General features: G+C 47.8%; 1 protein-coding gene across 1 annotated transcript; it reads right to left on the bottom strand.

Annotated features, from left to right (window-relative positions):
* Nucleotides 1–1,059: 1,059 nt before the first annotated feature.
* On the bottom strand, nt 1,060–18,086 carry TRAIP (TRAF interacting protein). The gene is made up of 15 exons (XM_083155856.1): nt 17,872–18,086; nt 12,052–12,109; nt 10,169–10,252; nt 9,994–10,033; nt 7,740–7,867; nt 7,561–7,655; nt 7,346–7,459; nt 6,746–6,833; nt 6,002–6,091; nt 5,750–5,838; nt 4,423–4,578; nt 3,917–3,971; nt 3,570–3,686; nt 2,458–2,508; nt 1,060–1,632 (listed from the first exon to the last, which is right to left on the bottom strand). Exons 1-15 carry the CDS (start codon nt 17,967–17,969, stop codon nt 1,519–1,521), a joined length of 1,377 nt encoding a protein of 458 aa, XP_083011982.1. The 5' UTR covers nt 17,970–18,086; the 3' UTR covers nt 1,060–1,518.
* Nucleotides 18,087–18,537: the final 451 nt, after the last annotated feature.

The raw sequence follows: 18,537 nt of genomic DNA, 5'->3' as shown, positions 1-18,537 counted from the left end.
GGTACCTCAATTCATGTGGACCGCAGTATGTCTATTAGACGTACAGATTCCTTAGATGTCCTTCATGAGTGTGGATGGCCAGCTGGCTGGCTTTGAATGACGATCTCCTAAACTCATACAAGAGTGAATCTCCCAGTTCCAGATTCCATTTCTCTACACAGTCAGTAAGGACTTCATGGGCAGAACACCTCTGCAAAGCTGCCGCTTGGACATCTATCAATACCTTTCTGCAGTTTAATGCCTTTGCTATACAGGATTCGTCCTTTAGGTGCAGAGTTCTCATCTCTGCTCAAGAGCATTCCCTCCCTTAAATAATGGCTTTGAGACATCCCTAATGTGACTCCTGTGGGACACTGTAAACTCTGCAGAGGAAATACGGAGTTATGTAGACTTACCATGGTTAACTCCTTTTCCTCAAGGTCCACATGCCGCCTACCCTGAACGTACCTGGCCTTTTGGGTTCACTTATTCTCAGTTGTACATTTCCTGCGTGTGAATGTGTTCTTCAGTAATTCTGTCTTCCTTCTCCACTTCTGGCTCCTGCCTTGGGCTTAGTTACAAAACATAGGGGCAGATGTATTAAGCCTTAACAAGAGATAAATGCAAGGGTGATAAAGAGAGATAAACGTCCAGCCAATCAGCTCCTTACTGACTTTTTTCAAACACAGGCTGTAACATGACAGTTGGCAGGTGATTGGCTGGACGTTTATCTCTCCTTATCACCCTTGCATTTATCTCTTGTTAAGGCTTAATACATCTGCCCCTAAGTGCCTGAGGTGGACTGGAGCATCCTGGGACTAAAAATGTAATTGTTAGTGCTCCGGACAACCTAAAATACACACCCCAATGTAACTCCTGTGGACCTCAAATAAGTTAGTAAAGTCAACGAATGCAAACACTTACCCAAACTCAATCATTACAGTCTTGAAACCTAGTCTGTAATGGCAAAGTTTGGAAACCTCTGAGCTGAGGACATGAGATCAGGGAGTCCCCTGTAGCCCAGAGCAAGGCTGTGGTACTAGATTGAGAACATCGGCATAGATGGGATTGTACCAGATCTTACATTTACAATAATATAGACATTTATTTACACAGAAGACAGGACCACAGACAGAACACAAATCTCTATACAATCCTCCTGGGACAACACAGACGTCTCACAATAAAACTCAATTCATCATCAGGTCCTAAAATGTTCCCTGCCTAATTATAGTTTGTTGTGCAGCATATTCATAAACTACAGCAAGAAAATAAAAAAGTGGAAAATAAGATTCTCTGAAAGAACCGAGAACATAGCAGCCGTCATTAGCCCTGCATTAGGTATCATGCGTGGGCTGGTGCTGGGATGTCCTCTCTGGTATGGTCCTGCTGAGATATTCCTTACAAGTCACTGTAGAAGATTCAGTCTTCATAGACATTGTGGCAGTAGAATAGCGATGAGGCTCAGATAAATATACTACAGCAATTCCTGGCAGATCAGGATCGTACAGTCCCAACCAAAGCTGACGCCACGGTAGATCACTTTAGAAAGTCTTCTAGTCTTGGCTGGTTGGTGCTGGAGGGAGCTGGAGGTCTGGACACCTTCTTTCTTTTCAGCTTAGGCGGCAGGGGGCGGATGTCTGCAGGACTGCTCTGGAGTTAGCGCTAAGGAATTCACCGGATGCCAGCATGAAGGCAAAGTGCCCCATGGAACAGAAGGGAAGCAAGGGGGGGAATCTACAACCGTAATGCCCAGCACAGGCTCAGTACATCTAGTCAGACATCTCCTCATTCATGGTCAGTATCAGGTTGAGGCACAATAAGTGACAGATTGCACAGCGGCCACAGAACCGGTTCCCACTCTGACTAACCCAAGATGGTGCTAGGGCCGGATGGGCAACACCTGGGGCAGGTACTGCGGGATTACTGTAGGATGAAGGCCAGCTTGACCATAGAACTGTGGATGCTGATAGAAGACAATCCCCAGGTCTACATTATACATACCTATAACATGTGTGTAGCAATGCTATTGGTCATGTATATTATGTATGGTGTGTGCAAAAGAACATAGGTCGGGGGCTACTGTCTATCACTCCAGCACTAAGGACCACCATCTATACCCAGGGCCTGTCTTGCAGGAACCTCCAGGATGATGCCTGCAGGCTGTCCTCCCATTGTCCATCTGCACCCTGTGAGCCCAGTGCCTGGTTCTGTACAGGAGTGGCACAGATGGATATGGTTATAACCTGGGTCTCCTCACATTCAGGGTCACCATTGTCTCCTGCCCAGCTTGGAGGGGAGGCGCCAGTAAGTGGCTGATTGGTGCAATACAGGGATGAATGGCAGCTACAGGTGAAGTAGAGATGACGTATACACCAACAAGGGCTCAGTCATTAATCCATTATTTGGGGTTACCATAGTGATTTCTCTACATGTGGAGACATTTTACCAAAGTCAGCAGCACAAAGCAAAGGATACAGGCTGGATAAACTTTGTCCGTCCACCCAGACCATCAAATCCAGTTCTCACCTAATAAGGGAAAACAGGACATTTGTGTGCGACATAAAAAAGGAAAACCAATACAGCAACACAAAGCCAAGAGGCCTATTCTCCATCACATTACAGTCATCGCTCTGCACAGTCTGAAAGAGCACCAGCCACACACGGCAATCACCTGAGCCGGGGGGGCATCAGTCACACATGCCCTACACCTGAGGCAGGGGGGGGGGGGGGGCGCACCAGCTAGACACAGCCATCACCTGAGCCAAGAGGGCACCAACCACACACACAGCCTGCACCTGAGCCAGGGAAGGGGAGCACTAGCTGCACATGGCCGCACATGGCCATCACCTGAGCCAGGGGGGGGGGGGGTGTTTGAGACCAGCCACACACTGCCTTTAGCTGAGCCAAGGTGGGGGGTCGCCACCCACACACAGTCGTCGCTGGGGAAGGGGGGGCATCAGCCACACACAGCCAGGAAGGAGGGGGGGGGGGGCACCTATGATTTACACAGGTTTTGTGGCTGGGTAAACCTGTCTGTTTCTACCCAGTTCGTTTTATCACGGTTTCCAATAGTACATTTACAACGGAATATGCTGTGCTATATAAGTAACTGTAAATAAATAAATCAATCAGCCATGAAACCTGTAAATCACTGAACGGACATTGGGCCTTATTCAGATCTGATCGCAGTACAAATTTGTTTGGAAAATGGGCAAAACAATGCTGCACTGCAGGTGGTGCAGATGTAACATGTGCAGAGAGAGTTAGATTTGTGTGAGTTATTTTGTTTCTGCGCAGGGTAAATACTGACTGCATTATTTTTACACTACAATATAGATTTCAGTTTCAGCACACCCCACCCAAATCTAACTCTCGCTACACAGGTTACATCTGCCCCACCTGCAGTGCACATGGTTTTGCCAATTTTCCAAACAAATTTGTACTGCGATCAGATCTGAATAAGGCCCATTATGACCATGTCTGTGTATGCAGAGCTGACGCTGGCAGACAGCCTGGGGGAGCCCATAGTAGAACCACAAATATTCCCCAGATGCTAGAGCCCGGGCAATGCCCGTACAGATACTCACCACTCCCGTGTTGTGAAATGAGCCCAGCATGCTGCCTACCGGCCTCTTACGCACCAGCGAGTTCTTTATAAATGACGGCAATGTGAGATTGTCCTCGTCTGCGTTTATCTGAAGGCTCTGAGATAGAACGGAAGACATTATAATCACAGTATTACGGGTCAGTGCATCACCTCCCGGGACATTCCCTTCTAGTGGTCAGGAAGAAGCATGAGGAGGGAGAACCCCACAGGGGCAACCTCTCCCCTTACATAACCCCACAGGGGCAACCTCTCCCCTTACATAACCCCACACCGTAGGAGAGATATACAGGTTATATACTATCACTGGAAAACAACCCCCCCACTTACTGTGCCCCCCTTATACTCCTGCAGGGGATTTGTAGTATGGCGGCTCAGGGGAGATCTGCGGAGACAAAACAGAGAAGTCACTTAAGAAACAAACCAGTGTTACGTCCCTATACAGATGACTGTACAGGTGCGTTCCCAGCCTGACAGACCCTAACGCAGCACATCTGCACTCCGTGACTGTCAATAGTGTTCTAGTAGTGTATGGGAATTGCGGATACAGACACTGAGAATAGCTATGATGACTGCTTTGGTAATACAGGTGCACCACGGATTATCCGGTACCTGGAGGTCTGAAGCCTCTTTTAATCTGGACATATCAGGTTCCAAGAGGAAATTGCAGGAGCACTCCTGTTGGAATGTACCATCAATAATCTGGCAGACTGGATAATCCAGCACAGTGCTGAAACCAAGGGTGATGGGTTATCGGTGGTGTACCTGTAACTACTGTATGTCTAACTCCATTACTTGATCAATATAAAAAAAAAAAAAAAAAAATTGTATCTTACTGGTTGTTCTCCATCTTTAACCTTTTAAAGGGAGCGACGATTGGTTTCTGTGTGTTGGGTTCAGGCGTGTCAATGTCAAAGGTGAGGTCGAGGTTGATGTCATCCCCTATGACCGGAGGACGGAGTCTTGGCCTCTGCAGTCCGATAGGAGCTGGGCTGAGAGAAAAACACGATTACAGTCAGGATCCTGGTCTCCTGCATGTCGCGCCTTGCTGTTGTGTTACTCCTTTGTGTACACTGCATGATGCCGCAGTAAGTGATTAATATCAGTGTAATTCATTTTACTGCACATCGGACATGGAACAAGCAGTTATAGAGTCTACAGCCGCTTGCCAAAGTATTCAACTCCTTATAATGTCATACTGATAATAATAATAATAATAATAATAATAATAATAATAATAATAATGTGTTACATCGCTCCAGGAGATTTTGTTTCTTTGCAAGCTGCTTGGGTTTAACATTTTCCAGTTGGTAATTCGTTACTTAATTTTTGAATGTTCATTAGCATATTGGCAAACGAGGTGAGCGGAAAATCAGGAGCCCGGGTGATATGCCCCATACACACAGGGTGATCGCACATATCGCTCAGCACACAGGCAGTTATGTGTGCTGAGCCATCTGAGAACATAGGCTGAGCCACAGCCTATCGGGAGAACACTGACTACTGACTATGCAGGGGGTATAAATGCAGGGCAGCCGAGAAGGGGGGGGGGGGGGGGGGGGAGCAGGTACTAATTACCCGGGCCCAGGCTTGCTGGAGGGGCCCCGCAGGGGCCCTGGTCTGACCCCTCCCTACCGGGTAGCAACAGCAGCACACACTTCTACAGCATGTGCTGTGCTGATAGCAAGCTCAGCATGAGTGTCTCACTGAGAGGTCATGCTGAGCCTGCTTTCAGAACAGCACATGCTGTAGGTGTGTGCTGCTGCTGAGATTACAGTTTTTAGAGTTATCTTTCATCCTCCTCTAAACATTTTGGGGGCGTGGCCTAAGTGCAGGAGGTGCCCACACTTAGGCCACGCCCCCAAAATGTTACCGGGGCCCGGCATTCCTCTCGGCTGCCCTGTATAAATCTAGTCAGGTGATAGCGATGAGCAGTCCTGTCGCCGGGGGCCATAAACACGGAGTGATCCGTGCTTAATGTCTAAGCAATCTAAACAGATGGCTTAGAAACGGGGCTGAAATCGCAGAGTATGTATGGCCCAATATCCGCCCGCACTGTTACTAGTTGCCCATTAGATAGGCTCTGCAGTGTGGAGTGGCCGGAAGCCTGTGGGCACGCTGGATGGGCATCTATAATATCTGCTGGAAACATTATTTACAGACCTTTCAAATATGAGGCGGCTGATGGCTTCATTGGTGGCAGTCGGGGTGCTCAGGGTCTTTTGCAAAAACTCCACTTTCTTCTTCAAGCTCTGCACAAGATAATGAAGAGTTAATGCTGAAGGAAACGTATGCAGGACACTCCTCAGCAGCATGTGCGATAATTAAATGCCCCACCACCATGACTAATTAAGCCGTTAGAAGTCATCTTCTACAACAGTTCCCTTTAATGGCCACATGGGGGCAGTAGCTTACCATGATTTCTCTGTCAGCATTTTGCAGCTCCTTCTGCGCAGAGCTGAGCTCCTCCCTCACCTTCACCAACTCCACCTCCACTTTCTGCCCCTGATAGAGGAGACTGTGGTTAGGTACAAGTAGTAGAGATGCTAAGGCCTAGATGTAACAAAGGGGAGACCGAGCTGTATATTTACTAAACTGTGGGCTTACCCCTATCAACCAATCAGATTGTACTTCTTTATCTAGCACCTTCTAAAAAAGGATATCTAGAATCTGCTTGGTAGCTATAGAAAATATCTCCACCCCTTAGGTTCTGGTGCTAGGTGATTACATCCCTATTCCTATAAGTGACGCCACCATGCAGCCACGCACCAACTACACGTGCAGGAAGTGACGCCACCATGCAGCCACGCACCAACTTCATGTGCAGGAATGACTACACCATGCAGCCACCCACAGGAAGTGAGGCCACCATGCAGCCATGCACACGCACATGAAGTGAAGCCACCATGCAGCCAACTACACGTGCAGAAAGTGACTACACCATGCAGCCACACACAGGAAGTGAGAGCAACATGCAGCCATGCACCAGGTACACGCACAGTGAATGCAGCCACACACTTTATACACACAGAGGAAGTGACGCCACCAAGCAGTGATGCAAAGACAGTGACAGCACCATGCATTCAGGCCCTGTCGCCATAAGTAGGCGGTGGAACCAGGCCCAACCCCCATAAGCAGACACCGTCCCCATGGACAGACCTTGTTCTGTGAAGAAAACAGCTCTTTCTTCAGCTTCTCTGTCATTTCCGCCGATGATTTCCGCACATCCTTCAGATTCTCATACTCCCTGAAGTGCAGAGAAGCAACAGATGGATAAATCACTTGCATCTCATTACTCGGACCGGCTGCTTTCCCTCCTAGTTCCAGCTGAGGTCAGAGTATTTATTCCTGCACTAATAACCAGGATTTCTCTGCGGACGACATGTCAGACTAGAGCGTGTCATCAGGGGTCAGTGATGGAGGGGCCATAAATGTATGTAACAGTCTCGCCGCTCATGCCTCACATTGCATTACTAGAGCGACAGATCCAGGAGAAAGGACTAGGCAGTCTGGATGTAATGTGCGATATGAAGCTTACAGCGGCTGCTAGTGTTATGGACATAGACAATAGTCACAGCAGTTACCACCCATCAATGGGCAGCGGTTACTAGCTCCCCACACACAGTAATTACACAGTGCTACACTGCTGCTGGGTATCTATGGAATTACCAGTAATGACTGGATTGTATACAGCACTCATTATGCCAGCAAAGCCATTAATGTGCCTGCTCCCAGAGGCTGGGAGTCTGCAAACCGTACTTCTTTAGCGAGACGCAGTATATGGCAAGTTGTTCTACGGCTGCTGCTCCGGATCCCATGTCCCTGATCATCAGCTCCACCTCTGGCCGCTGCGACTGTAAGAGTACTTCAATGCTGCAACAGACAGAGCAGGTTACAGCCGTGCAGGGAAGGCACAACACCACCCCCACCCCCCACCCCCCCCCCAATGCCTCACACACCACCATCAGACTCACCTCTCCAGCGACCGCAGCTTATTCCGCAGTCTGCGCGCCTCCTCCTTGGCAGACTTAGTCTCAGACTGCTGCAGATCGAAGAACTTCATTTGTTTCTAAGAACAAGTAACAATAGAAGATGTATATAAGACACTGACTTCAATGCGTAAGGCCACAGTCCTCTGCCCCATCATACGTACCCTCAGTGATGAGCACAGCATCTCCAGGTCTTCTGCCTTCTTCTGTAGACACTCTATGGTGACATTCCTGACATCCAACATCTCCCGCAGTGAGTCCACTAAATTCTGACATTCTCGCTTCTCCTTATCTGTAAGCCACAACACAAACATGACCAACAAGTCGGTACAATGTCCATTCTGTGTGCTCAAGTGAAGGGGGGCCCGGAGTCGGCAGCGTCCCGCACCTGAGGGAGGGGGGCCCGGAGTCAGGGAAGCGGCAGCGTCCCGCACCTGAGGGAGGGGGGCCCGGAGTCAGGGAAGCGGCAGCGTCCCACACTCCGTGCAGGAGTCAGGGAAGTGGCAAGGTCCCACACGGGGGGGGGGGGGGGGGGGCTCGGAATCAGGGGAAGAGACAATGTCCCACACATGAGAGGTTAGGGGAGGGGGCAGGAGTCAGGAAAGCGACAGTGTCCCGCATTAGAGTGTCTGGAGTAAGTAAAGTGGATCCATAACAGAGGCTGCACTCTCAATAGAAGTTACCCGTCCTGTTTAATAGCATGGCAAACAATCATGGCATCACAGAACAAAATAGGGAATAGTGACCACTGTGGACCTTAAGGTTGTCTCCCTTTGAAACTTAAACATAGAGAGTAATTGTCCGTAACTGTGGCTGCATATTATACATATGGTGTTATTAGCTCCCGTTCACTACAATTATGGTGAACCGGAAATGGTTCCTCCATCTTGGATTTAAACAATGTCAGTTTCACTCACTTGCTATCCTTGAAAAAGGCGGCTGGGACCACCGAAACATGTCGGAAGTTAAGTGAGTTTATTGTTCTTTATTTTAATTCTGTTATTGTGGCTTTATGGCCACACTACAGGCTGTTTTATTAAATCATTTTATTGAGACCGATCCTCCCTTTGTGTTTTTGGCGATCATCACGTTTCCATCTACTGAGAGTGGAGTTCAAGGGGATCTGCTCCACTAAAGATACCTTTATGAGTTTATCCCACATGCAACAGCAGTGAGTATGGTACGCAGTGTTGGGGCCACTCTGATATCGGTCTGTTGGGCTTGGATTTTAAGGTGCCCACACACTAGAACGATTTTTAGGCCGATTTCCGATATATCATCCGATGTTTACCGATAATCGGTCGAAAATCGTCCGATATCGGGCCGATGCGCGCTCCCGTGGATCTTTAGCTGAATCTTCTGATCTTACGTGCTGCACAAAAGATCAGAAGATTTAACAAAAGATCCATAGGAACGCACACGGGATCTTAAGAAAAATCTTCGGTAAAGATGTGCGCTTGCCTGAAATCTTTTGTCCAGGACGGGCAAAAGATTTCATGGCTAATTTATGTGCACATCTTACGATCGCAGATCTTTCTAGTGTGTGGGCACCTTTACAGCTGTAAAGATACCTTTATATGCTTACAAACTCCTATCTCATTAGTGAGTACGGTACGCACTCTGGCGCACTTGTTCACTTTAATTGGTACACACCTTCTATTGTTCACTCGTGGTTTATCCCTAAAAGATACCGTTATACACGTCAAGCACCTCACCACATTGTGAGTTTTGGTACAATATTTTTCATTGGGACACATCCTATCCCTTTAAACACGTTCAATACGTATATGTCACTGATACACATTCTGTTTTTTCCCATTCATTCTGAGAAAATGTCACATCATCGGACACACAAGTCAAGCGCCTACAATTCCCTATTTTGTTCTGGAATACCTGCAGTGGGGATTACGAAGTGGTCCTTTAGGAATTGAGGCTGCATGGACTAATAGCGCCTTGGGACTTTTCCATTTTTTTTACTGTTTGGTTAATCATGGTATCACAGTTTATAGTGTGAGAACGGTGCTGCCCCATTGGCTGTGTAATGCAGGTACCCGGAACCACCACCAAATGCAATATTATTTACCTGCCCATTGTATATTAAGGTAAGAACGGACTCTGTGTTCTCTACCTTCCATTAGCTACAGAAGGAGATGCTGGACCATGCACACAACTGCAGTCTTGTAATGTTATCAATAAGATTCTACAGGGCTGCGATTGGCCAACAACGGGTCACCAGGCAGCTGGGGGGGGGGGGGGGAGATCACTCACTACACAAGGAAGATGCAGTCACTGTCCAGATCTCCTAACCCTGCAGGGGACACTACATGTTAAGTGGCAGATATGGTCTGCTGCACAGCAGAGGAAGCAAGTACATATATATGTATGTAATGTAATATTACATGCAGTCACACAACCCACCTTTAGCGAGCAGATTGGCTTTTACTCTGTCCACTTCATTCTTCAATTTGAGAAAAAAAAAGAAAGAAATCCGATATCAGATCATTTGCTTAAGCAGTACAAATTGCTCATTTCCCAGCTTAGGCCAAACTGGATGCTACATTGTATATTAATATATAAATACAGGATTACCGACCTTCAGGGACTCTGCATCAAGCGTTACATCTTCCTCCAACCCAACGTCAAAGAAAAGCTTATTGATTATCTGCCGGTTACTGACCTAATGCAGAAGAAGGAGCACATTGGTCACTATATAGTCAGCACAAGTGGGGTACAGAGGCTGCCGCAGGACATGTCCACCGGGGAAAGTAATAAGGGACAGACTCTGTATACCAGGACATTGGTCACTAAGTAGTCAGCACAGGTGGGGTACAGAGGCGGCCGCACAACACTGTACCACCACCAGGACATGTACGCCGGGGACAGTAATAAGGGAAAGACTCTGTATAACAGGACATAGGTCATTACGTAGTCAGCACAGGTGGGGTACAGAGGCGGCCGCACAACACTGTACCACCACCAGGACATGTACGCCGGGGACAGTAATAAGGGACAGACTCTGTATAACAGGACATAGGTCATTACGTAGTCAGCACAGGTGGGGTACAGAGGCGGCCGCACAACACTGTACCACCACCAGGACATATCTGCCGGGGACAGACTCTGTATAACAGGACATAGGTCACTACGTAGTCAGCACAGGTGGGGTACAGAGGCGGCCGCAGGACTATCCGCCGGGGACAGTAATAAGGGACAGACTCTGTATAACAGGACATAGGTCACTACGTAGTCAGCACAGGTGGGGTACAGAGGCTGCCGCAGGGCTTCTTTCTTACGGAGTAGCAATATGATTGGAGTCTCATCATCCGGCGTCTCCACGCCACACACAGCGCAAAATTGTGAGTGAGCTCACTAACTTGGTAAGAAGCCATCCCACACATGAATGGTCTCAGGATGCTTTACTGTTGGCCTTACAGTGGTAGAACGGCCTTCTCCGGACAAGCGTTTTCCAGATGCACCAAACAATCTGAATGGGGACTCAACAGATAAAATGACTGTACCCCAGTCCTCAGCAGTCCAATTCCTGTACCTTTGGCAGAATATCAGTCTGTCCCTGATGTTTTTTCCTGGAGAGAAGTGGCTTCTTTGCTGCCCTTCTTGACACCAGTCCATCCTCCAAAGGTCTTTGCCTCAGATTGCATGCCGATGCACTGCCACCCTTGAGCAAGCTCTGCACTGGTGGTGCCCTGACCCCACAGCTCAATCAACTTTAGGAGATGGTCATGGCACTTGCTGTATGTTCTTGGGGCCCTGAAGCCTTCCTCAAAATTATTGAACCTCTCTCCTTGAAGTTCTTGATGATCTGATAAATGGTTGAGGTGCAATTCTTGCCTGTGAAGTCCTTTTTGTGCAAAGCAATGATGACTGCACAAATTTCCTTGCAGGAGACCACGTTTAACAGAGGAAGAACAATGATTTCAAGCACCACCCTCATTTTAAAGCCTCCCCTCTATTATAACTCAATCAGCATGACAGAGGAATCTTTAGCCTTGTCCTCAAGATAATCATCAAAACTGAGAAATCAGACTTTGAAAATTTATAATTTGTGTTATTCTCAAGACTTTTGGCCATAGCTGCATAACCTCAATGCTCGAGGAAGCTCTCCACACTGATATGGATAGTTCTAGCTATAGATAGAGGTTATGTAGATCTATCTAACGGGCTATGGGTCTACCCCAACTGCTAGGAAGATGGGACAGACCCTAGTCAGAGGGCTAAATGGGACAGAGGGGCACCAGAGATTTTAGAGGTGTGTGGACCAGCTTAAAGAGCGTGTTAGCAGATGGCAGTGACTCGGGTTACCTTACAAATGTATAATAAACCATTGCAATATTGATATAACAATTGACAAGGTGACAAACTGAACCATTATAGATTCCTATGAGAGCAGCAGCATCAGATGCCAAATGCAGCGGTAAGTCCAGCACACAGTGCTGCTGGTTAGGTAGTTGTGCTTACCTGGATACGACACTGTGGGCAGGTGCGACTTGGAGCAGAGCTGAACCATTGCTGTAGACTAAAGACAGGAAGAATTTCAGTCGGGCAGAGGCTTTCCCAGTTATCACTAAGGCCTGTGTAACACATTACTTAAAACCACAAGACAACATAAATCATGTATAGGCAATGCTGCATGTCATAGCCTGTGAGGTGCAGCTATTACATACAGGGAAGTTGTGAGAGTGATAGCAATCTTACACAAGGTTTGTAACCATCAATGGTGAGATACAATAAACACTATACCCCGCACATAAACATCCGGATGTGCGGGGTATAGGAGACAACCTGTCTCCTATACCCCGCAGCCGGAGGGAACACCGCAGTGGGGCTTCCAAAAGAGGACTACCTGTGTGGCAGTGGCCCTGCCAACAGGGAGACCATAACATCAGTGGATAAAAGGTTAAAAAACACTTCCCCAGTAGGTCCGATGAGCTATTAGACTTTTTATTATTAACAAGTAACTCTGATGTCAATCTTTATTTTTTCTGCCAGTTTTCATTATTTTCATATGTTGGTTTTTCTTTTATGGGAATAAAAAGACTGAAATATTTAAAGAAGAAAGTCGTGGAGATTGCATTATTCTGAAATACAAAAGTCATGTTTTGAGAGAACTCTTATCCTGAATAAGTCCTACAGATCCTCAAATATATTCTTTCAGCGCTGCAGACAACCTTCTTTTAAAACCGTTTATGCTGTATTTGGAAATATTGTAGGATTGAACTTCAGGGAGAAAGATTGTTTGGACTAAACCTTTTAAAGACTATATATTCCTCTCAGGGACACTTTGATAAAATGCAATGTTTACTTTGTAAGTAAGTGCACACCCCTCGTATAACGCTCTGATTGCGGTATACAGCAGTCAGGTGGGTGAATACAGTGTATAATGAGGGTATACAGGACACAAGGGGGGAGGGGGCATACACAGCATACAGCAGAGATATACAGCCGCACACCCTGCAACTATCTTGCCAAAGTGTAGTTCTACAACAGTTGGAGGGCCACTTATTGCCCATCTTTAGTGTATACAGCAGGCATTCCCTCAAGGAAGACCAACAGTGCAGGTTTTAGTGATATCCAGGCTTCAGCACAGATGGTTTAATCAAAATCCCTCAGATACTAATTAAGTCACCTGTGCTCAAGCCTGGATATCTACAAAAAAGAAAGACAGAAAAGGATTGGCGCACTTTAAAGAGAAAGAGAAGAATACGTAAAATATACCTTTTATTTTTGTATTGTTAAAGCCGTTCAGGTGAAATTATAAACCACACAATTTTAATTAGACAAACATTAAACAGTACGTGTTGTGTGAATGATTGTGTTATTTGATTTTACTGCGCAGGTTATCTACAAAACCTGTACTGTTAGTGTGCCTTGAGGACCGTGGTTGGGAATGCCTTGTATACAGTGTATAGTAAGGGTATATAGGACATGGGGTGGGGGGTATATACAGTGTATAGTGAGGGTACACAGGGGGGTATATACAGTGGGAGTATTCAGCAGTCGGGTAGTTGTATACAGTGTATAATGAGGGAATACAAGACACATGGGGTGTATACACAGTGTTCATTCTAGCACCGCCATCTTCGAAAACCCATGCAGTTCCGCTTCCCTGCCTTGGGCCCCGCTGGCTGCTGTAGTGCTTCTAGCACAGTGTGGTCTGTATATCAGTACTGATATGCAAACCAGAACTGTGCTAGAAACACCCCAGCAGACAGTGACACCCAAGGCAGGGAAGTGGTACTGCATGTGTTTTCGAAGATGGCGGGTGCTAGAATGAACACTATATACAGTAAAGAGCGAGGTGGTATATACAATGGGAGTATACAGCAGGTGAAGGGTATATACAGTGTAAAGTGAGGGTATACAGGACATGGGGGGGTATATACAGTGGGAGTATACAGTGTCTAGTGAGGGTATAAAGGACATGGGGTTATATACAGTTGGAGTATACAGAAAGTGTATACATGACACGGGGGGTATATACAGTGTATAGTGAGGGGATACAGGACATGGAGGGTACATACGGTGGGTGAGATTTAATAGGATGAGAGATTAAGAAAGTGAGAGATTTGGTAAGAAATCACGGGGGGGGGGGGGGGGTTTATACAGTGTATCTATGTTTCTATAGTGGGGGTGTATATACAGTTGGAGTATACAGCGGGTGGAGGGTATACAGGGGGATGTACTAAAAGGAATGACAGTCTGGTCTGCTGAAAAGGAATGCCAATTGACTATAACGGGAGAAGATTTATATGAATATTTCAGAAACTAGGTGATTCATCGCGCCCTACAGGCGCTCTTCACACCGTTGTAAGGGGCTGCTCCCCCTTCATTTGTGAACGTTTGTATTGTGAGAAATATGGTTAGAATTGTATGAAAGATGCCTGTATTGCAACTTGAGTTATAGGTGAAATGTGTTAAATAGAGAGCATATGATGTGGAAGGGGGTGTGTATTGTTTTGTTTAATTAAAAAGCGGTTACAGAGTAAGATGTACATTGATAGTGTGGATGGTACAGTGACATTTGTGGGTGTGGGGGGGGGGGCTGTGTGTGCATGTTGTTTAGGTGTGGGTGTGTGCAATAGTATAGTAGGGTGTTTCTGAGTCAGCGGCTCCCCACTTTCGGAGGTCACGACACAGGAAAACAGGAGGCTGGGTAGTGATAGGGGTGTGTGGGCATAAGGGGGACTAAAGAGGAGGGTGGGAGATACTGTGCAGCTTCTGCCAGTGGGTGAGGGTCCAGCGTGGCAGTACAGGAGTACAGGATGGTGGCCCTTAGTCAGTGTCTCCTCCTACTGGGTGGGAGTTCGGGTGCATGAGAGCAGGAGGCTGGGCTATGAGGCATGATAGGGGCATGTGGGCAAAACAGCGTCAGCGACTCCCCAGTGGTGGAAGTTACGGTTCAGGATAGCAGGAAGCTGGGTAGTGATAGGGGTGTGTGAGTATACGGGGGACTAAAGAGGGGCTTAGGGGTGCCGTGAATTGCGGGAGGGGCGCGGGGGGGTGCCGTGAATCAAGGGAGGGGGGGGGGGGGGTGCAGGTGTCGGCGAATCGCGGGAGAGGGTCCGCAAAGCGTGGGAGGGGGCGTGAATTGCGCGAGGGGGGGGTTGCGAATCGTGGGAGTGCGCGGGGGGTCCGTGAATTGCGGGAGGGGGGGGGGCACGGGGCGCGATGAATCACCTAGTTGGTTATATATTCTTGTAGAAGGATGGTAGGATGTTGCTGTCATTTAGAATGCATTTACATAAACAGTAATAGTAGCAGTAAAAGGTCTGACTTAAAACACCTACAGTAAAACAGAACAGGTGTTATATATTATACAAAGAATTGGTTGATGATGTGTAGGTTGACGTGCACATAGTTCATAGTTGTCACTGGAAAAAAATTGCTACAAGAACAAATCAACACAGAAAGTTCAACACATGTAAATGTTGACATAAGTGTGGCACTTCATCGGTGTCCATGTCGACACATGAGAATGAATATGAAAACATTCAAAAAACGAAAAATAAATCTTCAAAAACTCATGTCAACCTTTTTCATTGTCGACCATAGCCTCATAGAGGTGAGGGGTGTCCGCGAATCACGGGAGGAGGGGTCGTGGGTGGATGCCGTGAATTGCGGGAGGGGGGGTCACGGGGGGGGGGGGGGTGTGTGGGTGCCGCGAAAACGTGGGAGGGGGGGCGCGGGGGGTTGCAGTGAATCGCGGGAGGGTGGGTCGCGGGGGCGGGGGGTTGCCGCAATGACAGGAGGGGGGGTCAGGGGTGGGGAACCGCGGGAGGGGGGGCCGGCGCGAATCGTGGGAGGGGGGGGTCGCGGGGTGCCGCGAATCGCAGGAGGGGGGGTGTCACGGGGTGGGGCCGCGAATCGCGGGGTGTGTGCTGCAAATCACGGGAGGGGGGTCGCGGGGGGGGGGGGGGGGCCGCAAATCGCCACAAGAAAAAATCAACACAGAAAGGTCAACACATGTAAATGTTGACATAAGTGTGGCACTTCATTGGTGTCCATGTCGACACATGAGAATGAATTTGAAAACATTGAAAAAGTGAAAAATAAATCTTGTCAACCTTTTTCATTGTCGACCATAGCCATGTCAGTGTTTTGCATGTGCCATTTAATCGTGGGGATGCCGTGAATGGGGGGGGGGGGGGGGAGGTGCATACCCAACATGACCCTCTCCAGGAGGGACACATTGCTCTGTTTCTGGACTTTCTTCTTAATTTATGAATTACCATCACCTGTGCTTAAACACCTTTCTTATCAATTACCCTGTTTAAAACAGGTGATGACAATCATAAATTAAGATGGAAGTCCACAAACAGAGCATTCTGTCCCTCCTGGAGAGGGTCATGTTGGGAGGTATGGGGCGCTCACCTGGTGTGTCTGGTGAGTAGCTGTGTCTTTGCTGTGTAACATGGAGAGGCAGAGGGTGTCTGGCACTGTCTGTGGGCTCACTGGGCTGGTTCTCTGTCATGTGAGTCAGAGGCTTCACCCAGCGTTACATCTCCAGACACACTTTGAGTGACAGATGTAGCCAAACATATAAGAGATTACTACATGAACTATATATTTTGTACACATCTTGCTAAGACAATGACACATGCAGAATAATGCGGAATTACGGCTGCTTGCTATATACAGCCCTTTAATTCGCCATCTTTAAGCCAAACCAGCATTAAAACAGCTCCATTTTGCGATATTGAGACCCCAATGTTACTATGATCCGCTTAGCGCATTCACTCATCCCTTTCCATATACGGCCACCTACACCCCAACTCTTATAACCATGTCACGTAATGCGGAATGACGGGACTATGTAAAAACCGGACTAGACTCCGGACCGCCGGACAGGACATCAAAATCTGCAGTCCAGAGCTTATAGGGTCCGGTCCGGGGGTGTCTTGTCCGAGGGGGTCCCTGTGATAGCTATCACCAGGGACATGGGGGAGGGGAGATTACAGCCTCCCCGTGTGGTCCGGACCAATGTTCCCTCTAATTTTACGAAGGCTGTGTGCGGCAAAAGATTTTGGCTGTGCAACTTTGGAAGGAAATTTTTATTTTTGTGCGTCACTTCTATATATAACTGGAAAACAACGTGATATTAAACATTCAAAACATTTAAACATTCAAAACACAGCAGACAATGTAGTTATTGGGTGAAACACACATTAATTTAGTCCACAACTGCAAAAAGGGGACCACTGCTGCTTTGTGCGCTCTGTTGTAATGTCTGTGCGCATGCTTGGCGAGTTGTGTGCGCGCGCACAGCTTAGAGGGAACACTGGTCCGGACCGTCTGGTTTTTGCTACATGCCCGGACCATTCAGGGAGACTTTATTCTAGCCCTCCTCCTCTCCCTGGTGACAGGTGTGACAGGCAGCCCCCCCGGACAGGACACCCCCCGGACCGGACGATACAAGCTCCAAAATGCAGAGTTTAATGTCTGGTCCGGCGGTTTTGTCCTGGTCCGGTTTTCACCCATACCCCGGAATGACGGCTGCTTGCTATGGAATGACAGCCCTTTAATTCGCCATCTTTAAGCCAAAATAGCATTAAAACAGCTCCATTATGCAATATTAAGACCCCAATAGACTATACAGTGTATACTGAGGGTATATAGGACATGGTTGGTATACACAGTGTATAGTGAGAGCGTATATACAGTTGGAGTGTACAGTGAGGGTATACAGGACACGGGGGGGGGGGGGGGGGGTATACAGTGTATCTTGACGCCGTACATACAGTGGGTGTATACAGCTTATAGATAGGCATGTAGATATACCAGTGGTGGTGGAAGGTGTGCCCGCAGTGAATGGCCGCCACGTCCCGGTGGTTGTCGAAGAAGTCGGAGCAGATGGTGCAGTAGGCGCGGATGGGCATAGTAGTAGTGGCCGCTCACGGCCGATTCGTGTTTCCCTCACTCAGCAACGGCGTCGCCAGCGCAACGCTCCCATTGGCTGATAGGCCGCCTAACGTATTACGTCATCACGTACGGGGTGGAGCGTGTGCCTGGCGGGAAGGTAGGGAGAGACTGAAACGGAGTTAATGGCCCTGCCCCCTTCTGCGCCTAACTGACATCTGTCTGTCATACACCGAGCTCTGCTTCTGCCATATCCATGTATTATATCACTTATATTATATACCCCCGCCCCTCTCTGCCTCATATCATGATATATACCCCCCCACCTGCATTATATACTGTCATACACACCCCACCTGCATTACATCCTGTCATATACCCTCTCTCTGCCTCATATCATGTTATATACTCCCCTTACTGCCTGAAATAGTATACTCCCCTAACTGCCTGATATAGTATATAGTATACTCCCTGCCTGATATATTATATTATACCCCTTTTAGACCACAACCGCAACCCGGATTGCCGCTCCAGTCCGGGCCGGAGCTTGGTGTAAAAGGGCGGAAAAAAAAACGGCAAATGTTCAGG

Source organism: Crinia signifera, chromosome 8 (genome assembly GCF_055691185.1).
Source record: "Crinia signifera chromosome 8, ASM5569118v1, whole genome shotgun sequence".
Lineage (NCBI taxonomy): Eukaryota > Metazoa > Chordata > Amphibia > Anura > Myobatrachidae > Crinia > Crinia signifera.
Note: the sequence above shows the minus strand (reverse complement) of the source record. Positions and strands in the feature narration are given on the sequence as shown.